Here is a 22,783-nt window from a genome sequence, read left to right as displayed (position 1 = left end):
CACCAGGGGATTTGGCAAGGGAAGCTGGTGGATCGGGTTGCCAGGCAAGTTTTTGGCCTTGGTTGTGAAGCAAGAGTTGGGGCTCTGTCCAGCTAAGCAGTAGAAGCAGCAGCAGAAGGGCTGCGAGGGCACGAGAGCCACAGACACGGTGTGGAGCAGCACCGAGATGGAGAGGCAGGCAGGCGCTGGAGAAGGCCATGCGGTAGCCTGTCAAGCCCCCTTTCTTTGTGGCTCATGCAGAAGCCCCACTATTGGTTACAGGAGGCTGGCAGCTCACTGAAAGCTTTGTAATCCTAGCTGTGCTAATTAAGCAAGACCGCAGCGCCTGAGCGTGCACATTTTCTGAGCATTCTCTCTCCCCCCACCCCTGCCATGCTGGAGAAGGCGAGGAGGCGGAGGAGGAAGAGGTCAGCGTGAGCCGCACAGGAGGCAGCAGTGCTGCCAGCAGGGGGGAAGAGACCGCCAAACAAGATTGGCTTTATGGGATGCAGATTAAATGAAGGAAGAGCTGGTGGTGCGGAGAGAGACCAAGAACTGGGGCAGTTGCGCGTCACGGTGGCTTTGGCTGAGGTGGAAGGTTCATTTGTGCTAATCCAGATTGCTCAATTGTGAGGCTGTGCATATGTAGGCACACATTTTTGTACCCGAGGAAGGACGGGGAAAACCTAGGCTTTCATCCAGTCTCTTGGGCTCTTTGCTTTCTGGACAGAAAATGCCAACAAATGGGATCCACCAGGTCCTGAAGATCCAGTTTGGTTTAATCAACTCTGATAACCGATATCTAACAGCAGAGAGCTTTGGCTACAAGGTCAACGCCTCAGCGCCCAGCCTGAAAAGGAAGCAGATATGGACCCTGGAACAGGATGGAGACAGTTCTGTGGTCTTCCTGAAGAGCCACCTGGGTAGATACCTGTCTGCTGACAAGGATGGCAAGGTCTCAGGTGAAGCTGAGAAGCCAGGAAGTGATGGGCGTTTTATCATTGTCACTCAATCGGATGGGCGCTGGGCACTCCAGTCTGAACCCTACAAGCGTTTCTTTGGCGGCTCAGAGGACAAGTTATCCTGCTTTGCCCAAACTATCACTGAAGCCGAGCTCTGGGCAGTACACCTGGCCATCCACCCCCAAGCAAACCTCTTGAGTGTTAGCAGGAGAAGATACGCGCATCTCAGTGCCCAGGAGGATGAGATCGCGACTGACAGCAACATCCCCTGGGGTGTGGACTCACTCATCACGCTCACCTTCCAGAACAAGAAGTATTGCCTGAGGACCTGCGACAACCGCTACTTACGCAACGATGGGACCCTGATCAAGGAACCTGACCCCCGTGCAGGCTACACCCTAGAATTCAAAGCAGGCAAGCTGGCCTTCAAGGATTGCGATGGGAAATACCTGGCGCCCATGGGACCTACAGGCACTCTAAAATCTGGCAGGAGTTCCAAGCCAGGCAAAGACGAACTCTTTGATCTGGAAGAGAGCCACCCACAAGTAGTTTTCTTGGCCTCCAATGGCAGATACGTCTCCATCCGGCAAGGTAAATCCACTCCCTTTCCGTTCTGTGGAATTGCACAGAGCCAGCGGGCACTTTGGCCCTCTCTTGAAAACTAGAGTGTAGGTGTCTAGTTGTCTTCCTGCCTTGTAAAATGGAAAGGTGTTTGTTCCTGGGTGACTGAGCGAACAGTTGTGTGTGCGGGGGATGGGGACAGGCAGTGATGATGGGAACTGCCATCTTCAGTTTCCTGCTTTGCCTTTTATTTTCACGCGCCTGCCTGCAGCTGCCTTCCTGATATTCAAGTGCCTCTCCAGAGGTGGATAGTGAGGGACAGACAGAACTCATTTCCTAGTATGTCAAACAGCCAACTTCCTCTACTCTGCACCCACCGGATGTTTTGGATGACAACTCCTATGGTCATGCTGACAGTTATGGTTATGCTAGGCAGTGCTGATGGGAGTAGTAGTCCAAAACACTGGGGGCAGCCACCAGATGGGGGAAGACTGATGTCCAATCAAGTTTCCTGCTCGTTTCCTCCAACTCTCTTTCTGAACAGATCAGTGTTTTGAGCAGGGAGCAGGGAATGTTGTCCTAGATGAACAGGTGGGGATCTGAGAACAAGAGATCCTGTGAGGAGCAGATGGGTGCAGGAACTGAGTGCCAAGGACTGTTGCAGAGGTAGGCAAGAGGAGGACCTGTTTGCTTTGTGCATGTGGGGAGAGTGAGAGGTCCATATTTTGCTTATGCTGGAGGTGCTTCCAGTCCACATGACCCTCTGGGGGCAGCACAGTATCACCACAAATGAAGGTGCAGGGCCGGCCGCTATCTCTTTGCTCTTCCAAGGATGAGGCCCAGAGAAGGTCAGAGCACCCACTCCCCTGCGGTTTCACGAAAACCTGCATAACAACTGCATGGAGATGCAGCGACTCTAGTAGTTCTCTCCCTTTTTTGTGCACACAAGAGAATGGCCCAGGACTGGAGAAGAAGGAAGCAGAACCGTCCGTGGCTGCCACCCTTCTGTTGTGAAGTTCTTCTGCACAAGCCCTGCGGAAATGAGCGGGATTTGTAGGGACTCTCTCCGGCAGCTCCCATTAATTTCAGTGGCGTGCGAGAGATGATGCCCTCATTGCCTTTTACTTCCTTCTGTGCCATTAGGCAATGGCACTTGGATCATACCATCCAATCCGTTGCCGCCTGTAGAATATATGCCAAAAGGATCCTGCTCTTGGCTGCCAGTGGAGCTCCCTGCCTTTTGCTTTTCCCAAGTTGCCTACGATGTGTCTCTAGTTGTTGTTGTTGTTAGTCGCGAAGTTGTGTCCGACCCATCGCGACCCCATGGACAACATTCCTCCAGGCCTTCCTGTCCTCCACCATCCCCCGGAGTCCACTTAAGCTCACACCAACTGCTTCAGTGACTCCATCTGGCCACCTCATCCTCTGCCGTCCCCTTCTCCTTTTGCCATGAATTGTTCCCAGCATTAGGCTCTTCTCCAGGGAGTCCTTCCTTCTCATTAGGTGGCCAAAGTATTTGAGTTTCATCTTCAGCATCTGGCCTTCTAAAGAGCAGCCAGGGGTGATCTCCCGTTAAAAAGGAAAGAACTGTATTGTTCCCCCTTTGCTCCACTGCAAAGCCACAGTTGGTCCCAGTTTAATCCTCCATGCCTAATCAAACCCAGTTTTTCCTTGTATTTCTTTACAAATGCCTTAAGAAGGCAGAGCATGTGGGCAACATGTGAGGAAGTGGCCGCCACTGGTGTTATATCCATTTGCTACTGAGGACCCTGAGGAGCTGCACCTTCCAATAGAATCTGCCTGGCATCCCTGAAGGGGCTGCATTAGGTGTCCACTTCTGAATCGCCAACACAAAAAGAAGGCATACATCACCCCCACAAAGAAGGCAAAAGAGGATCCCAATTTGCATACCATGTGCATAACGAAGATGCACAAATGCACCCTTAGAAATCGTGATCCCAATATAAATAGAAATGCAGAGTGCCCTCCCCTTGGTGTGCAAGACTGTGACCAGGGACTGGTCTGCCGTGTTCACTCTGTGCCCAGGGGCTCTTGATGGGCATCTTTGCAGCCCAGCCCTTCCCACTGAGCCTGCCTGGTCACCCATCAAGTTCCCTTCTGGGGGTGCCAGCTCTAGTTGCCTGTTTCTTGGCTCCTCTCCCCGAGCCATTATTGCAGGAGACACCCCCTCCCCTCAAGCCCCAGGGATGCCTGAAAGGCCTTTAGGAGAGGGGCACCCCCCCCCATTAGTCCAGAAATGAGCCTCATTTGGCTTGCTCAACTGGTGTGTTTCGAACAGCCCCCTCAAACAAAAAGCAGCATCAATTCATGGCAAAAATGCACGGAAAATTTCCCAAGGTGCTATGGACTGAACAATGGTTGTGTTTTGAAAAAAGCTTAATGCATTTGGAGCTGTATGGAACTTTTGTGAGAATATGTTCTTCTTGAAATGATTTCCAGAAGGAGAAAGTCTCTCTTCCTCTCTTTTTTACACCTTTCTATGTCTCTAATGAAAACTAGCTGCACCCCAATTTCCCTGGCTTGTGAGGGCGGGAAGCGCTTTTTGATGAATGTGGACACCAGAGACTCCACATTTTGGCCAGCTGTTCCACTCAGTGGGGCTTACTCGTAGGTAAGTGGGCGTAAAATTGCTACTGCAGGAAAAGTAACTCAGTAGCACACCATAATAATTGAAGACTCATGCTCCTGACCCATTTTCCTCACAGCAACACAAACTCATCATTAAAAATAAACAGGAGTGCAGTGGTGGCATTTCAGGTTGGGTGGCCTTATTTTATCTTCACCGGCTCTCTGTGCCTTTCACAGACCTCTGGCACAGACATCTCAGCAAGCCAAGTTCCCCCATCCCTTTGCTCCACATCAGGCTGCACCTAAAGCCACGGGGCAGGGCTGAGGGCCAGCTCCACCATGGGGCAGAGTGGGGCAGCCAGCTCAGGAGGCAGCGGGAGAGGTTGGAGAGGTCATTCTAAGGCACAGCGTCCCCAGCGTCTCTGTGGCGGGACTCTTCATCCAGTGCAGCACTTATTCTGAGTTTTGTAGGAGCAAACCTGGCTGCGGGGAGCGGATTTCAGCTCCATGGGCAGGTCCTACAAAGCTCAGGATACCTGCTGGGTGGGTGAGGAGCAGCACCTCCAAGGGGGCCCTTGCTCCGCAGATGCAAGGGGGCGGGAGAGGGGTGATGTGCTTACGGACGTAGCTGCGCGTGCCACCCACAGGCCCCCCCGTGCTCCCAAGGCGAGCTCGCTGCCCTCGGGTGGTGCAGGGAACGCCATCTCTTGCCACAGTTGGCGTGCCAGTCGTGGCTTTGCGCATGGAGTCGGACTGTATGGAAGAGGGGGCAGGCATGGGTCAGCCCCGGCAAATCTAACCCTGAGTGAGGTAGGCTGGCATAATGACCTCCTTTGCCTTCTGTAACCTGAACTGAGGGTTGCCTTGTTTTGGGTTTTGGTTTGTTTTTAAAAATGACTGACTCTTATCCTCTGCTGTTACGGCAGGTGGAAATTAATCTTGTCAGACATTCTGTGAAATGGCGACTGGGGAGAAGGAAATGTATGGATGCTTCTGCCTGATGCTTTTATCCTGCAGCCACCCTTCCTCAAACATGGGGTTTGAGGAGGCGTGCAAGCAACATCACCCTCCCCATATAATCTTTTCATGTTTCCCCCTGGCTTCTTCTTGGGTCTTTTTGCCACCAGAAAAAAACAGCCAAGTAGAGAAAGATGGAAGAATGCACAGTGCCTTTTGATTAATGTTGCTTCGGTCCCACTTTCAGGAAACATTGCATCAGCCTCCTATCTGATGTCTGTTTGCTATCTTAAAGGCATAGGAGCACCAGCAAGCAAAAAAGGTGGCAGCCCTTTCTGAGCCACCAACATAGCTGAGAATTGCAAGCTCCCATACCGAAATGCTTTAAAAGTTGTGAGAGGAGGACTCAACTTTTGGGCAGTACTTAATTGAATGCTTTGACTGCCTCTACTGAAGTGGGGCTGAACTGTACCACTCCGCTGCTGTATTCCTGCCCTCAGGTGCTTACCTACCCTTCATTACTGTAATATGGGTTGTGTCTCTTCTTTTGCGGTGATTATTTTCTTAGCTTCCTCACAGAGTTACCAACCCACAGGACAGAAAAAGGGGCAGGAAGGGGACAATTGCTATTTGCATGTGTTAAATCGTTTAAGTATCTACACAGTTTAGTTTGCCTAGCATTGAGGACAAACCTGAAAAGAGTCATTTTAAAAAATTAAAATATAAAATCCCCAACCTGACAAAAAGAACGATCAGGCTGATTTAGACAGTATTCCTCCTCCTCCCAGAGAAAAATGAATTGAGAAGGTAGAGCATTATTCTTTTGAATGCTTCTTTTAAAAGTCATTTTTCGTTGGACAAATGTGTCAAAGAAGTACATTTTGATTATTAGAATAAATGCGCACAGCCATCTGTGTGGGTGTAGGGGGAGTGTGCACATTTCATTTTGGTTGCTTTTTCTGAATTTGAAATGCTAATAGGAAAGAGTAAAGGAGATCTTGGAGGTCCACTTTCTTTGAAAATACAGAAACACAGTTATCAGGGGCAAACACAAAAAGTCCTGCATCTCCCAGCACGCTGGCCGGGAATGCTGGGAGTTTTAGGACTTTTTTCTGTCTAAGCATGAATAGGAATGAGGCCTACGGGGTCACGTGCTCAGGGATGAATACATGCTTTGCTGGCAGGCCTGCCTGTTGATGCCTTCCTCCAACCTGATGTCCACTGCAACGAGGTCTTGCAACTCAGATGGGCAGGCAAAGGAATTCCAGATTCTTGGAATACTCGGCAGCAAGACCCAAATTGCCTGCATTTAGGGCTTAAAACATAAAGGGTTCAGCCTTCACAACAGCCTGTAAGTGATGCCCAAAAAGGCATATATTTAAAAAAAATAGCACATGAAATGATGCCTTCAGGGATTCTCCACCCAAGGCAACACACCTCACTGCAGTCATAAGGAAAACTTGCTCAGGAAAAGTTGTAACAGAGGAAACTCCGGCCCAAGCACCACACTGTCTCACCACACTTAATTGTGGTTCATTACTACAGGCTTCCCCAACCTGGTGCCTTCAGCCAAATGTTTTGGACTGTCACTGCCAGCTAACACAGTCAGTGGTCAGGGATGATGGGAGGCAGAACCAGGCAGAGGGAGCTGAGCAAGCGACATGTGCAGGGTGACTAGGAGGCCTGCTTTACAGAGGAGAGTCCTCCATTTCATGGGCTGACCCGTTAAAAGCTGGTGTTGCTGTCGAAGACCCATGAGGAGGGCGCGACATGCGACAGGACGTGCCGCACTGCCAGAGGGACCTCTCATCCTTGGAGGGACTTGCACGGTGGAAGCGAGCCACGGAGCATTTGATGCTAGCATGCCTGCTCCATCAGTCGGCTCCCCAGGTTTGGGAGAGAGAAGGGCTACCTAGATGCCCCAGGAAGGAAAATCCTGAAGATGGTCATATAATTTCCCCCCCCCCCCCCCGTGCAAGGCTCTGAAATGTGCCCCACAGAATGAACTCGCATCATCCAGACTGCAGAAGGCTGCAAGCAAAGGCAGGCCAGGTGCTGCTCAGACCAGCAGTTCCGGCAGCGTGCAAGGAAAGGGACGTAAGATGGTGGTCAAGACCAGGAGCTGGAAAATTCCCAGTTAATTTCGCAGCTCATCTTCCATAAACTGACGGGATGGCCTCAAGCAGAGCACTATCCTCTATCCCTCACGACTGTTCTCTGGGGATAACAACTATGCCACGAGCCTGTTTTGCAGGTTGTCATCAGGGTGGCTGAGATTAGGCCTGTGAAGTGCTGCAGGGAAGACAAGGAAGGCACAGGGGTTACTAGTAGATCTGTCCTGGGGGGAAAGCTGTCATTGCCAGTGCTAAATCTCAGGATTTGTAGATGCTGAACAGCATTCCCCAGTCCGATGTTCTCCAGATGGGCTGGACTATAGTTTCTAGCATCTCCTGTCAGCAGGGGCATGGGTCTTGTTGCCTGGGGATTCTGGGTGCTGTGCTCCAACACATGTGGCGGGCCTGAGGTTGGGGAATGCTGATGGTTGCGCATAAAGAAAAAAATTCACACACCCAAGCGGCTGCAAAAGGACGTTTCCTTGACACAAGTCCTTTCCATCCAACAGCCACGCACATGGCCAGCCCTGATGCTCCAAGGGAAGAAGCGGGGAATCTAAGAGTCGGGAAGGCAGCGGAGGACCCAGGGAGGTGCCGGATCAAGCTGTAGAATATTGATACTTTTATCCATCTCTAGAAAAGAAAAAGGGGGTTTGCTACCAGTGCTCTCTGGGTGCAGGGGCAGAGGGGACTGGCAGAGGCTTGGATGCACAGTGTTAGAAAAAGGGTCCTCCATGCAGATCTCACCTCCGCAGGACCTCATAAGCTACATGCATTTTGGCAAGTCACTCTCTCTAAGTCTCAGGCCCCTAGTTGCAATACAGAGATAATTATAGTGGCCTGTAATGCGGGGTCGTTGTAAAAGATTACTGAGACAACGGGAAGAAATTTGAAGAAAATGAGAGACTTAATGACACAGAAACATTCTTTTATTTATTAGGCCATAAAGCAAAAGAAAGCCTTGTGGCCCCTTAAATATTCACACTTTTATTCATGAGCACTGCCAGTCAGATGAACAGTGACTATGAAAGATTATGCCTGAATGAATGGGGGAATCTTTGAGGTGCCACAAGATTCTTTGTCGCTTTCGCTGGAGCAAACCACCACGTCTACTTAACTGCCTTAGCCAATTAGGAGACTTTGCTACTTCAGCCTAAACTACCTTATTTATTTAGAATATTTTTATCTCATCCTAGTCAAACCAATTGTCTCTGGACAGCTTACAATATAATCTAAATAAACAATAAATACAAACAATCAAGTAAAATGTGACTTTATTAATAAAGCCAGACTAAAATTATTTAAGCTTTAAAATGTTGGGTTTTTACCTGGCGCTGAAAAGCATATAAAGTCGGCGCCAGGCAAACCTCTCTGGGGAACGCATTCCACAGTCGGGGCGCCACCTTCCTATTCAGGTCTACATGCACACATTCATGTGTGTGTGAATACAGCTGTATATGACCATATGTGTTCCTCATACAAAGTTTTATGTGTATATTATATATCAATGGGCAAGTTTTCAATGATTCCTTAAAAATTACTTGTTTATCCTGGCTTTTTCCGCCTTTGGCTTGGCCCTGTGTTGTGCTGCTTTGAATGCGACACTGCTTTGTCAGCAACCTGTGCTGCTCATCTTCCTCTAACCCTTGAGAAGACCCCTTAGCCGGTTTCAGGATTTCGGGAACCCACTGAATTGTTGGTGAGCTGAAATGCTCCCAGTGTGCCATTCTAGGGAAAGCCAGAGATCAGCTGACAACATGCGCATATGCTGAGCATTAGTACATGTAGGTTCAGAGACAGCATGGAAACCACAAAGGAAGTCACTGCTAAGAGTCTGTTACAGTTAGCATATGTGCCTTTTGCATCGGCTCTGTTTGCATTGCATTTTATATCTAACTTTGGAAGCACAAAAGTAACCTTAAGATAATACACGCATGATGACACATCAGTGTGATTGGCTAACTGCACAACCTCAAGTAAAGACACCTCAAAAGTACAAAACAGCATGCAACACATACAGTGAAACCACTAAACCCTAAGGCTTATGTGCCAGTCATATATACAATTATGTTATATATAATATGCCGTACACATTCTTACATATTATTCCCTGTAAATTATATGTGATTATAATAAAAGGTGTATATGACTGGCACATAAACATTGTCTAGTGATTGAACTCTCTCCACTGCATGTTCTTTACCACTTTCTGTTAGCCTTTAAAAAGGGACTAAGATTGCTATTAGATGTGACCAGTGGGGCCTGGAACATAATGTCGCAGTATGGAGTGTTCTTTCGCTACTGCTCTTCTCCAAGGTAACCGTTCCCTTTTTATCCCTAGTTTTGTTTCGGTTTTTTGCCTTCCACAATGACAGTCCGTGCTATCCTTTGGCCACTGAGCATGCTGCATTTCATTGGGCCTGTTGGGAGTTCCCTTCCCTTACGGTATTTTTTCTAAAGACTTCTTCCTCCTCTGCAAACCTTGAGGCTCCTCCAAGCTGGTGGATCTAGTGCTGTTTCCCCCACATAAGCAGCATCCTCACGGCTTGCAGCCTGGAAAAAAGGGGAGCTGGGTTCTCGAAGTACAACTTTCCTGCTTTGAGTCACTGTCACTCTGCGTACCTGTTACTGTGGGGGAAGTCAGGGTTAGAGGGAGACATTGTTTCCTGCAGGGTGTGCTTGTTGACTTCCTGGAACAATCTGGCTGGCTACAGATGGAAACAGAACACTTGAATGAGATGCCGCAGGGATCTTCAGACAGGAAGCGGCTGAATGGGGCTGGGGACATCATTAGCACTGAGTAATGCGGTTCACACATTTCTGCGAATGTTAAGGACACCGGGGACAGGGACGGTGTGCTCCTACAATATGAAGCTCTCATCCAGCACCGCCAGTTTCTCCGCATGTGTGTTTACCGAGACAGATTGTTCAATATGAGTAGAATAAAAATCGCAACTGCTCTTGAAATAGTGTGCGTGCATGCGTGAGTGTGCATGTGTGGTTTACAGATCCACCATCACCTTGAGTGGCCCACAGTTTCAGGAACGCTTGTTGTTGAAATGTTTAACAACAACGTGTTCTAATTGGCAGAGTCAGTTAAGGAGGCCTTGTTGAAAAAAGCAAAAAGCTGTAAACACCAGCATCTCCGTCCCTTCACGGTGGCTAACTACTACCACAGGTTAAATCTGGGATAACAATATTATATTAATATATGATATATTAATATATTACGATAATGATGTTCATGCATCTTGGCTCCTGCAGTCTTCTGTGAGTCCCCACTTTAGAAGCAGCCATTCACTTACCAGGTTTATCAGCTGCAATTTTGCCTGTGCTTGAACTTGGATTGTTTAAAACTGCCCAAAGGAAACAGCGGGTCGATCTCCAAATTCCTAAGTGAATCCCTCTGTATCCCTTCACTTGGCGCCTGCTGCATCATCCTTCCCAGCCCTGCTCTAACTGCTGCACCGGTATTCATCTCTGTCAAGATGGTTATCCCACTTAAGTTCAGTCAGAGCCTATTTTATGCTAATGCAGCCTAGCAATGCTAATCCCCATTGTCAAGAGGCAAGAAGTCGAATGCTGTTGACAGGCCAGGACCTTTGTGAGTTAGCAGTATTTCAGCTCTCCTGGCCCAATGTGTTTTAATGCTAGCCACCTTTCCCTGCATTTTTGCTAGGTCTGGGTTATACCAACTGGGACTGTGGGATGCCAGAGATCTCAATGCATTGGCAAGATCCTCGCTTTGTTGGCAAGGAGCAATCGCCAGTACAGAAGCTCACAGTACTCCTTTGCCCGTTCTAAGCCACTTAAGAGCTGGTGACGCTGGCTGGCAAGTTATTAATAGGGAGCTTGTGTGTCAGCCAGATGGAAACAACAGCAATCAGATTAATGAGGCCAATTAAAGTGATTGTTTGAGGATTTGCTGGTAACGCAGCAGTAAGGGAAGGGATGCCTATGGATCAGTGCTGCAGGAACAAGTCTGGGGAGTGAATATTGTGATGTGGGCATAATTTCAGGTAGCTAACGGGGAAGGCCAAGGCCTGTTCAGTTGGGAGGATTATCCTGCTCCCTTGTCAACACCGAACTGCTCCGCACAGCTGTGTAGGTTTGTTTGTTTAGAAGGCTTCTATGCCACCCCATTTGCCGAAGCCTCGGGGCGGCTCACAATAATAAACAAATAAGCGCAGTATAAAACAATATAATATGAGTCGACCTGGCCCAAAAAATAAAATAAAGAAATAATACTAACAAGTAAAATAAAGTTTGAATAAAAAGGTCTTCGCCTGGCGCCGAAAAACAATTAACGACGGCGCCAGGCGGACTTCTCTGGGGAGTGCATTCCATAGATACGCGCCCTCACACCTCTCACAAGGTGTGTGGCTTTTTGGGGAAGATGGGTATTGGGAATCCAAGCAAACTAGGCAGTGAACTCAGGCAAGTTGAAAGCATTCAGCTTGCCCAAGCAGGATGGGCTGTGGAATCTATGGGAAAATCAACTCCTTCAAACAAACATGGCTTGGCTCACCATGAAATAATGTGAAGCAGTTGCTTCAGGCAGCAGACCTCACAATACACTGCTTTTTTAAAAAATCAAACAGAAATTCCGCTGCCCATGGTGATGTCCACTGTGTCACACAGAGGCTGGCAACTTGTGGGCTCCAGAATTTCGACCTGCAATGCCCAACAGCCCTGGCTCGCATAGCCTGTGGCTGTAGGTCAAAACATCCGAAGGGCCACCCATGACTTAGTGAAGCTCTTGCTCAGGCAAACTAGCCTGGTTTGACCCCCAGTGAATGCCAGCATGGCCACAGTCATCATCGAGGCTGCAGCCAAGATCAATAATGGCTTGTGCCTCTCCTTCCCCATGCCAACATCCCCAAGACAGTAAGACGTCTGCCCCATGTGTGAACTCCCCTGACGTTGGAGCCTCTCTGTGAGGAGTGCGGACCTTCCGTGCAGTGAAATTTAGGTCCAAAGCAAGAGGACTCCCCATTTAAACTGGCCTGCCCTGTTCTGTACGTGCACTTTAGCATGCTGGGGCATTCCTGTCTCAGGTGGGCACAGATCAATCGGTCGATTGCTCTGTCTGTCTGACCATCCATCCTGTCACATTTCCATCCTGCCTATCCCCCGAAGAGCTCATGTTGGCTAAAAACCGTAAAAGTATAAGTCAGCAATTTAAAACATGCCTTATGATCTAACACAAAAACAGCAGCAGGACCGACAGAATATCGTAGCAAGAAAATATCTGTTCAGATTCAGAGACAATTAAAACCAATTCCATAAAAAATGGTTTGCAGCCCAAACACTTTCCTGAAAAGGAAGGGTTGGACCAGCATCTGCATGGTCCTTCCAGAAGAGGCCAGAAAGGAGCCCCTAGCCTAGGAGATAATTCAAAAGCTCGGCTCAGCCATGGAAAAGGCTTCCCTGCTAATCATGGCCTTGTTGTGTGGCTACGGGCCTGGTGTAAACAACACATGGAGCATGTGCACTGTTAAATGGGCATGCTCTTCTCGCCCGCCTGAATCATGTTTAAATTACTTCAGATTTGAGGACAAAAGCAGTCCGGGGCAAGCTGGCAGCAAAGAAGATTCCTCACTAGCAGGACTCCAATTACTCCCTTCCTTTGTGAAGAAAAGCTGTAGAATCACTGAACTCCTGGAACTCAGATGCCTCCTGGGCAGGCTGAGGAGTGGAAGGCACCCACTTTCCAGCCCTCCTTCCTGTAATGTCACAGCCTGCTAATCAGGGAAGCATGCAAACGTGGCCACCATTCCCCGTCACATGGAGCACGGGACTCTGCAGATGTGTGCATAGGAGGCTGAACCGGGAAATCCATGAGCTAACATTTTTGCTTCTAATTTGAAGCCCCCCGGGGAAGCAGAGGCTTTGATCACAGCAGTGCTGCTGGGGAAGGGGAGGGGGTGGTTAGCCCTCTTCCTGTTGGGCCTGCATCCTCCCCCCTCCCCGCAGAACAGCCACTTTGGGAGAGAAGGAGATGAGAAACCTGGCAAGAGGCACAGGCCTAAAGATGCGCATCCTGCTACTGCTGCTCCAGTGGGAATCTGGTAGACCGTACTTTAAAGCAAGGGGGGGGGGGGGAGATTGGAATTGGAGGGGGAGGGGAGAAGAGCGAGCGGGGAGAGATCAGATTTAATCCATATCCTCCAGGCACTCTAGTGGCCTGAATCCACAGTGGCAGAAGTAGAATTCACCTAGTCTGGGGGGAGGAGGGGGCTCTGTGGGTCACACACCAATAATAGGCTCAAAGCTGAAAGAGGCAAGCCCAGAGAGGCGATGCCTGAGCTCTGCAGCGGCTCCGAGTTGAGAAAGCCAGGCCAAGCGGGGAGCAGGGGGTATGCTTGGCTGGCCAGGCTGCCTGGGGTTGCCAACAGGATACTTAGGCCTGGGGATTAACCTGAACAATTGGCTTTCCGCCACGTGGGAGTCTGGGCTAGAAGCCAGTCTGAATATTCTGCAACATAGCAGAGAAAAAGGGGTTGTGATCCAGGGACTCTGATTCAGATGTGGCGCACTGCACTCCCATCTGAACACTGCATGCCTGTGGGGGGGGGGGGAGCGGCTCCCGCTAGCCCAGCCCCCAATACTTGCACGCTCCCCAGCCTCTCCCCACGTCCGCACACTCAGTGAACCATTAGAAAAAGGGAAATCTACATGCACACTGCTGCCTGCCATAGGTCCTTCTCTCCAACCATCTGTGTGGATGCTGAGGGCAGGGCCAGAGACTGTGTGGACACTGCGGCAGGGCTAGAGGGAGCGGTCCTCTCCCTCGCAACGCACTGTCCTCCCTGTGGTCCCCTCCATGTGGGGCTGCACCATGTGATCAGCCCCCAGCTGGAGGTTTGGATACAGCCACTTGGACATGGAAGGGCAGGGCTGCTCTAAAGAACCCCCACCCCCCCGCCCAACACACAGAACAGGCATGGGTGGCAGAGACACGCCTATTGGCAGAGTCTGTCCCATGCTTACGTACGCTGATCTGCCCTCCCCTGCCCGCCATGGCACATCTGGCGTTAGTGGAAAGGGGCCCTGCTCAACTGCAGCTCCTGCGCTGCCCCACCTGCCCGGCCAGGCTCCGGGCCAGGCTTCCTTCCCTCCTGCCGACAAGGAGGGCTGCTGGGGTGGGGCAGCCACCTGGCTGCTTGATATGGGAGTGGGGGGCCAGCGGAGAGTGGTGGCGAGCTCCTCGGGCAGGCAGCACACTCGTGAGGCATTTGTTCAAGCTCTCCTTTAGAGTAAATCCGTATCTTACCACAATGGCTCCCTCCAGGCTTCTTTCCGCACTGCTCTATTAAGGCCAGATACGCAAAACATGTGAGCAAGCAAATGATAGGATGCCTTCCCACCTGGGTGCAATTTCCCAGTGAGAAGAAACCACATCAAGTGAGGGAAGGGAGCTGCTTCTCGCTCAGGCGAGGCAGTTAAACCGCAGCCTCGTTTGCAGCTGTGCTTGAGTGTGCGGTCGGAAGGCATGGATGATCCCACCTCCCCATGTGGCATTACGTGCGAGACTTTTAAGCAGCTACCTCAAAGCTCCTGCATTTCAGGGCAACTTGAGCTTCAGCTTTGGAAGGAGCTTTAAGCTTAGCATGGAAGGCACCGCAAGGAGCTCCAACAGCTGTAAAATTCCACTTATGGATAGAATCTGGATCTTGTGGAATCAATAAAAGAGACAAGTAATGAAGGATACCTGAAAGCAGTCTTCTCCAACCTGGAGCCCTTCTGATATTTCATTCCACTGCCCCATCATCCTCATCCAGCATAGCCGAAGGTCAGGAATGATGGGAGCTGCAGTCCAAAATGCCTGAAGGATCCCAGGTGAAAACATTTGGCTTAAATAAATGAAACTCAAATAAATGAGGGGCATTTGAAATGTTTGTCCATCTCTCATTTGATATTGCCCAATCGATATAACAAATGGGACATGCAGAGAGCTTTTCTGCACAAGGTATTTATGGTATGCTTAGTTTATGGGATTTAAGAAAATGTCATGATCCTCCAGGTTCACTTCTGGTTTTTATGAACACCTTCCTGAGCTTTTCAGAGCTGGGAAAATAGAGTATTACTCCTTACAATGAAAGAAAACATATTTCCTACTTTATAATCACATGATTATGCTACAGTGGTAGAAATACTACCAAAATTCTGCAGCTGAAAAGAAGGAAAATAAAAGTTTTCTGTAGCGCTTCACTCTCAATCCCTCAGCAAACTGGATGCAGAAGATTAACAGCCTTGGGTAGAAAAACCTCAAAATTTTACAGTTTGGCGTGTTCCTGTTTGGCGTTTCAGCCAACCAGGCGATTCCAGGATAGCCCTTCCTCTAGGTTTTCAGTATTTCCCCCCAACATGCACTCTACAGCCTGTTACCAGCAAGCATGCCCAGTCCTTCCCCACCAGAAAGCATATTTGTTATTTCCGCAAACCTCAGCCTTCCTGGTGCTTGAAGTGCTTAAAACCTCAGCTTTCCTGGTGCTCCGTTTGTCTTCACCAGGAGCATGAGGTCGCTATTGGTAAATAGCAGCCTTCCAGAATATGGTACCCTCCAGATCGTTTGCATTTCAGCTCCCATCTGCCCCTGCCAGTCGTCTGGAATCCTGGGAGCTGTCGTCCAGAACATCTGTAGGCACCAAGTTCAGGATGACTGGCGTATCAGATGCTGGGTCCTGGGTCAAAGACTAGCTTCTTTCAGGGACTACCCCAGTGAGTGGCTTGGGGCAAAGCACTGTCCTTGCATGGTACTTCCCATCCGTCGTGGGCAAACGGAGCTGACTTGCACCCGGGGCTTCTGCAAGGGAATGCAGTACAACCCTGCAGCCCTGGCCAGGAGCTTCATATGATGGGCAGGAGCACTTCCAGGCAGCAAAGGTGGAGAGCCAGCCAGGCAAGACTGGATCTCAAGGGCCAAGAGAAATGTGAAGCCGTCTGCGCAATGACTTGCGTCTTCGATCGGTGCATGGCATTTGTATGCCACTCACTTAGCAAGTACGTAACTGCTTTGGAAAGAGTAAGTGGAAAGTGCAGAGCCCCAGTCTGCAGTGGGACCCCAGCAGAAGGGTGAGGGTCTCCAATTCCCGCCCCACTGTGCTCCTGACCCCAGTCAGGGTCCTTCAAACCTGCTGTTTCCTCCTTACAAAAATGACTCCTGCAATGGCCAGTATCACGAGTGGTGTCACATTTTCATTTGCCGTTAGCATGAGAAGAAAAATATAGAAGGCAAAGTTTACCTGTTGTTCATTGTCTCAGGATTTAAGTATTATTAAGCACATCATCATGCTTGGGAGCGAACAATAAAGCATGTTGTGCCCATTTATTCAGTAATTATTTGCAGGGGGTCTACCTCCTCAGCTACGACTCTAAGTTCTCTACTTGACCCTTCCCTGCAGGTCAGAGGTCTTCAGAGGAGTCGGGCAAGGAGTGTACTAAATATAAATGATATGAAAAAGATGCCCTTCCTTCTAGGTGTCAACGTCTCAGCCAACCAGGATGAAGAGACACACCATGAGACCTTCCAGATGCAGATTGACAAAGAGACCAAGAAGTGCATCTTCCACTCCAACACAGGCAGTTACTGGACCCTGGTGTCACATGGAGGGATTCAAGCCACGGCCACTGAAATGTGAGTTGGACTGTGCCCTTCGTTTCACGAGCTTGATTACGACTGCAGAAGTTAGGCTAGTTTTTGCCATGAATCATATTTTTTATATTTTTTATTTGTTTTATATTGTTAATTTTAATTTTATATTGTTATTTTTGTATTTTATTGTATTTTATTGTGTTGTAAGCCGCCCTGAGGCTTCGGCAAGGGGCGGCATAGAAATGTTTTAATAAACAAATAAATAAATAAAAAGGAAAACATGGGTATGAACGAAAAAGCCACCAGGCCTAGCCCAGGTGCCTGTGGGAAGCCCACAAGCAGACCGGGGGGCACCGGCCGTCTCCCACTGTTGTTCCCGACTGCCTGGTACGGTGAGGCATGAAAACAGAAGAAGACTTAGGCTGGAGCAGACCAAGGGTCTAGCCTAGTCTATCATCCTGTCCACCCAGTGGCCAACCTGCTGTCCTTTGGAGACCCACAAGCAGGCCATGAATGCAACGGCAGCTTCCTGCCCGTGTTTCCCAGTATACTGCCTCTGATACTGGAAGCAGCATTTAGTCATCAGAACTAATAGCCATTGATAGTCTTACCCTCCATGAATCAGCTGAATTCTCCTCCAGAGCATCTAAGTCAGTGGTCTGTGGGTTTCCTGATGATCGCTGGTTGGCCACATCTTGCGGCAGCAAATTCCATAGTTTAACGATGCGGTGTGAAGAGAAAATAAAGAATCCGTTTTTGTCCATCCTAAAAAGGAGAGAGAGTGTGGTCTGAGGAGAGAGTTGTCACATGCACAAGAACTTCCACACAGGTGCCAGAATCTGGGACCTCTGACAGGCAAAACCATCCAGCCCGGGTGCTACGATGCAGACGTGCGCAGGCCGCAGCACTTTCGATGCCACCCCTTCTTGGGATGCTAGCGTGGCAGCAACTCCTGCCTGCGACTGGCGGGCCTCAAGGGAAGGTGTGCGAGGGTGGTAGCCTGCCACCTTTTTGGACACAGCCTGAGCACAGAGATGCATTTGGGAACCCCTTTCTCCATCCATTAACCATGGGTGTGCACAGTGATTGCGCTGCTGTTGCAGCTCACCTAAGGTTGGGGTCTCACCGGTCAGCTGGAGAGCAACATGCTCCACGGCAAGAGATGAGGCAGCTGTGGTTATTGCCCCAGTAGCAGGCAATTGCTACTGGATGGAGCTACTGATGGAGCAGCACCTCCATCAGCAGCACCAAAAGGCAAGAAAAAGCGCTTTCTGGCCTCTCGGGCTGCCTAGGCTGGAGCTTTCTCTCTGCTCCTTGCCTAAACCAAGATTCCCAGCTGCTTCTCTGTAAGTTGCTCCCAGGCAGTTGGTGGAAGCTTAAAACGATCCCAATAGTGGGATAGGACCAGTCATGTGAACTTCTTCTGCAGACTCCAATTCCATGGAACATCCTTGTGCAATTCACCCCAACCCCCTTTCTCAGCAACATGGGAGCTGTTTATAGATCCATGGTTCCCACACAGTTGGAAGAACATGTCGAGGGCATCTTAAAGCCAAACTAAGGGGCCGTGATTTGGTCACTTGCAGGATTTGTAGGCATTAAAAGCAACTGTGGGGTGGGATGAAGTAAGACAGATTGGGCAGCTCCCCTCCACACCCTGAAAGGGCTGTTTATTTTGTGGAGGAAAACATACGGGAACTGTGTTGCTTTCCTCTGCAGGGCAAGGAATAGCTCTGATTTGACAGTTTAGATTAGGGGAGACAATGTGGAGGGAAAGGGTTAAACCCACCTTACCCAGCATTTGAATTAGTCCCTGCTGCCACTGTTCTGCAAAGCTTTTTTTAAATGAGCAATCCAATCACAGATTTCATCTACTTGTGCTCTCACTTTGCTTTTAAGACCACACTTGAAGTATCTATCTATCTATCAATCCAGCCATCTATCAATCCATCCATCCATCTATTTTTGCAGGCAGTCTGGGAGCACTTAAGGACTCTCTAATCCAGAAGAACACGAACCAAAAGCTGGAGGTTAAAGTTGGACAAACGCAGATTAGAATAAAGCAACAGGAATTTATTTAGGAGAGTGCAGTTAACCCTTGGATTACCCATGTGGTTGCCATTGAGAAGGTGTTTAATCAAAATACACTTCAGTTCACTTTATCTGCTGCCAAAAAGGAAGGGCTCTGATTGTGCTTTGCTGAGTCTCACTGAGACAAGACAGTGACATCCCCCGACTTTAACATGAATGAACCTGCCGGGAGAGGAATCTGGATGAATGGGTTGCCGTGGAGTGAGATGAAGCCGTGGAGTAGCGCCACAGCCAAGGTGCAGCCCTCTGCGAGTCTGTGCTGAAGCAGATCTCGCTGATCCCAGCAAGATTTACTGCCATGCTTGTGCGGCTGTAGGGTTGCAGCCCATGCGTGGAATATCTAGCAGGGAACAAAGAGCAAAAGCTTTAGGAGAAAATGAACACCGTTCCCTTGCTGGTTCTCCCACTGACCGGTGCTCTCTCTCCCCACCCTGGTTTGGTCCCCCAGATCGGCCAGTACCATGTTTGATGTGGAGTGGCGTGGCCGCCGGGTGGCCCTCAAAGCGGGCAATGGCAAATACATCTGCACCAAGAAGAATGGACAACTGGCAGCTGTCAGTGACGCAGTGGGTGAGTCTTAGGACTGGATCCTGGGAACAGTGTTTCCAGTTGCTTTAATCCCAGATGCTCAGGCTAGATGGGCCAGGCAGTGTGCTGTGATCAAGCAAGGATCTGATGTCTCCAGAATCTAGAGAGTGGTCTTACTGAAATTGGTGGCTGAATGGATAAGCAACATCTGAGCCATGCTTGCGAGGCATCAGCAGAGTACCTAGAACAAGGGTATTGGGCCTCCCTCAGACCAACAGCCAGATTCTACTAAAGAGAAACTCCAGTGGGCCAAGGTCAAAAGAGGCAGGGTGGAAAGCAAAGGGGGAAGCCCTAAAATATCAGCATGTTGTAAATTAAAGCCCTTCCTGCCAGTAACTGAGCTTGAGGCCGGCATGTCAACTTTGTGGAATGTGGAAAACTGCACACCAGCGGTGATCCGTGCTTGGGGGAAAGGGGGCACGGTCTGAAGATGGAGCACGGCTGCCTGGAGATCCCAGGAGGGGCAGAACTGGGCTCAGGGCCTGTGGTTCGATGCCCCTGCCATAGAGAACAGCTTGCTTTAGGGGATTTGGAAGACTGAAGCAAAATCACTCTGCATGAGCCCACAGATATTAGGCAGGGGTGGCTGTGGCTGTGACTGCATGGGAGGGGCTTCAGAAGCTGAGGGAAGAGAAACAGCCATGCGGCGAGGGACCAGGTCCAAGAAGCCGGTGGGTGGCAGGGAGGCCTTCTGGAGAATGGGTGGCATGTGGTGCTTGCAGGGATGAGGAGGACTCCCTGTTGTGCCAGCAGCAGAATTGCGAAGACAACATTGCAAAGGAGAGCCCATACTGAACGCCCCATTTCTCCACATTTCGGAAGAAGGAGCCATGCCAAAAGGGCCATGGTCCTGTGGGACAGGGACGCAGGTTCCTTCAGCAGCCTCTGGAAGCCAGGCGAGTCGAGGGCCATGGCCAGCTCCTGGGGCAGCAAGCCGCTTTGGAGCAGCAGAGAAAAGCAGACAGGCTTCCTCAGTCCAGCCTGCGACTGGGCAGCTTCCTGCCATGAGTCTGCGGGCAGAAAGGCCTTCAGTTATACCAAATCAGGATGCGAACTAATGGGTGGGTGCTAAACTGGTGCCAGTTGAGTTGCAGGATCTCGGTGGCACAGGCCACCCAGGGACGGGGAGGGGCGCCGCTCTCTGTGGCCCTCGGGATGCCAGGCCAGAATGGGGGGAGGTGGCGGACGAAGGGCAGGCGCGGCTGGGTGCCCGGCAGGGGCCTACACCCACAGGGAGCCCAGGACAAGCCGCCACCTCACGGGCCCTTCCTGCTGAGCAGTGCAGGACTGCCGATTTGCCCGCCTCTTGCCCTGACCCAGAAAACGGTGGCGGTGAAGGGGCCCTGTGGGGGCCGTCGCCTGCCTGCTCCCTGGCTCTCTGCCTGTCGCGCAAGCACGTGGCCGCCGCGACGAGCAGGTGGCTGAGGAGCAAGGGCAGCGGGTGGCAATGGCGGCGAGAAGGGGGAGGCACTGCCGGAGGGGGCACCAAGGGCGGCCTCCCCAAAATCCTGAAGTGCGCAGTGAGCTCAGTCCCGGCAGGAGGGAGGACTGACTGTGGCAATAGACTGGCCTTACCTGGGCGTCTCCAACCCAAACATAAACACGCCAGCCAGAGAACGGCCAGCACAGGCGCCAGGAAGTCCAGATGTAGCCGGGGCAGCAACCTGTACTCGTTCTGGCTGAGGCCTGGCGCAAGCATTCAGCCATGCCCCTCTGGATTAGTAGCACTTCCCAGTCACAGCAGTGGCATTAGCCTCAGAGCTCACTGACCTGCCGTTTTCTGACTACAGGGGAGGATGAGGAGTTTGTTCTGAAGCTGATCAACCGCCCCATCCTGGTCCTCCGTGGGACACACGGCTTTGTGTGCTACCATCGCAACTCCAACTTGTTGGACGCCAACCGTTCTGTCTACGATGTCTTCCATATCATCTTCAATGATGGAGCTTACCAGATCAAAGGTAGTTGGTTGCAAACAGAGAGATGAGTGGGAGGGGGGCAGGGATGGGCAGCAGAGGGAGCGGAGTTTGCTCATGTTCTTCATGCAGTGAAATTATTTTGGACCATATGGTGGAGCGATGCGACATGCACGTTTGCTTTCCAGATGCAAAAGCAGGAAAGACGTTCTTCCAAACCTCCCTGGAGCCCAGAAGCTCCATTCCATAGCTTAGCACAACTGCAGACACTCCAGACCATCAGAATACCCAACACTCTCCCACCCCAGTGCAAGATCCCAGCAATGTTCACACCGTGGTCCGCTTCTCTTTCACACTCCGTGCACTGGAGTATCCCATTCCCCCTACTCTGATCCCGCTTCTCCTGGAGCAGCTTTGCTGCCTGCAGATGCAAAACCTGTGGTCTAACACAGCCGCTGTTCGAAGGCTGCTTTGAACACCCTGCCAGTTCTGGATCAACTTGGGTGTTGTGGTGGCACCTTCGTTTATGTCAGCCCCCGGCAGCCCTAGCCAGGTGTAAAGCAAGGTGGCACATGCGTGGGGGGAGCGGAAAGTTCCCCCCACCAGGCTCTGGCATGTGAAGTGCCTGGAAGAGGAGAGGGCAAGGAAGACCTGGGAGAGTCTGACCCCTCTCACCTCTTCTGTGCTTGAAGGCTCACACCACAGACCTCATCTCACCTGAGCCTCTGTGCCTGGATTGTCCAAGGCCTGAGTCACAGGCAGCCGTGTGGATAAGCCTCCCTGTGGCAGGCTTGCAAAATGGCCTGCCCCTCCCGTGCTCGCTTGCCTGCCCCCCCGTGACTCTTGCCTCTTCGGTGCTCCTAGGCCTCGGGGGCAAGTTCTGGTACGTGGCCAGCAATGGCACCGTCTGCAGTGATGGCGAGATGTCCGAGGATTTCTTCCTGGAGTTCCGCGAGTGCAGTCGAGTGGCCATTAAAGGGAAGAATGGCAAATACCTCCGAGGCGACCAGGCGGGAACCCTGCGTGCCGACGCCGACCTCCTGCACCGCGCCACCCTCTGGGAGTACTGAGCTCCTGCCCCATAGCACCTTAGATGTTCTAGGGCCCACCATGTGGCCAAGCCAGTGCAGGGTGGACACAGAGGGATAGTTCCCCGACCTGGACTCCAGTGGCATTTTAATGCTTCCACATCTTCCACGGAGGAAGACCTTGCTGGGATGGGTTGCCCCCCTGCCCCCTCCCCCCGCCATAGTCTTCTTAGTGTAGGCTTAGAGGCAGCACTCCCAGGAGGACGAAGCTATGAGGGTATCAATCAGGATCAAAGTGATGAAAGCCCCATTTCAGAGCCAGCAAAACATGCCCATGACTGTCTCGCTCCCCCTCCAGAATTATCATGTGTTATAAGTCCTCCTGCTTCTCCCTCAGTCCTGT

General features: G+C 50.7%; 1 protein-coding gene across 1 annotated transcript; it reads left to right on the top strand.

Annotated features, from left to right (window-relative positions):
* The first annotated feature begins 712 nt into the window (after positions 1–712).
* On the top strand, positions 713–22,422 carry FSCN2 (fascin actin-bundling protein 2, retinal). The gene is made up of 5 exons (XM_044456462.1): positions 713–1,532; positions 16,646–16,802; positions 19,300–19,421; positions 21,230–21,397; positions 22,217–22,422. The coding sequence occupies exons 1-5, from the start codon at positions 713–715 to the stop codon at positions 22,420–22,422; spliced, it is 1,473 nt and encodes a 490-aa protein (XP_044312397.1).
* The last annotated feature ends 361 nt before the right edge of the window (positions 22,423–22,783 follow it).

The sequence above is a fragment of the Varanus komodoensis genome, unplaced genomic scaffold (genome assembly GCF_004798865.1).
Source record: "Varanus komodoensis strain SLA01 unplaced genomic scaffold, ASM479886v1 scaffold84, whole genome shotgun sequence".
In the NCBI taxonomy this organism is placed as follows: domain Eukaryota; kingdom Metazoa; phylum Chordata; class Lepidosauria; order Squamata; family Varanidae; genus Varanus; species Varanus komodoensis.
Note: the sequence above shows the minus strand (reverse complement) of the source record. Positions and strands in the feature narration are given on the sequence as shown.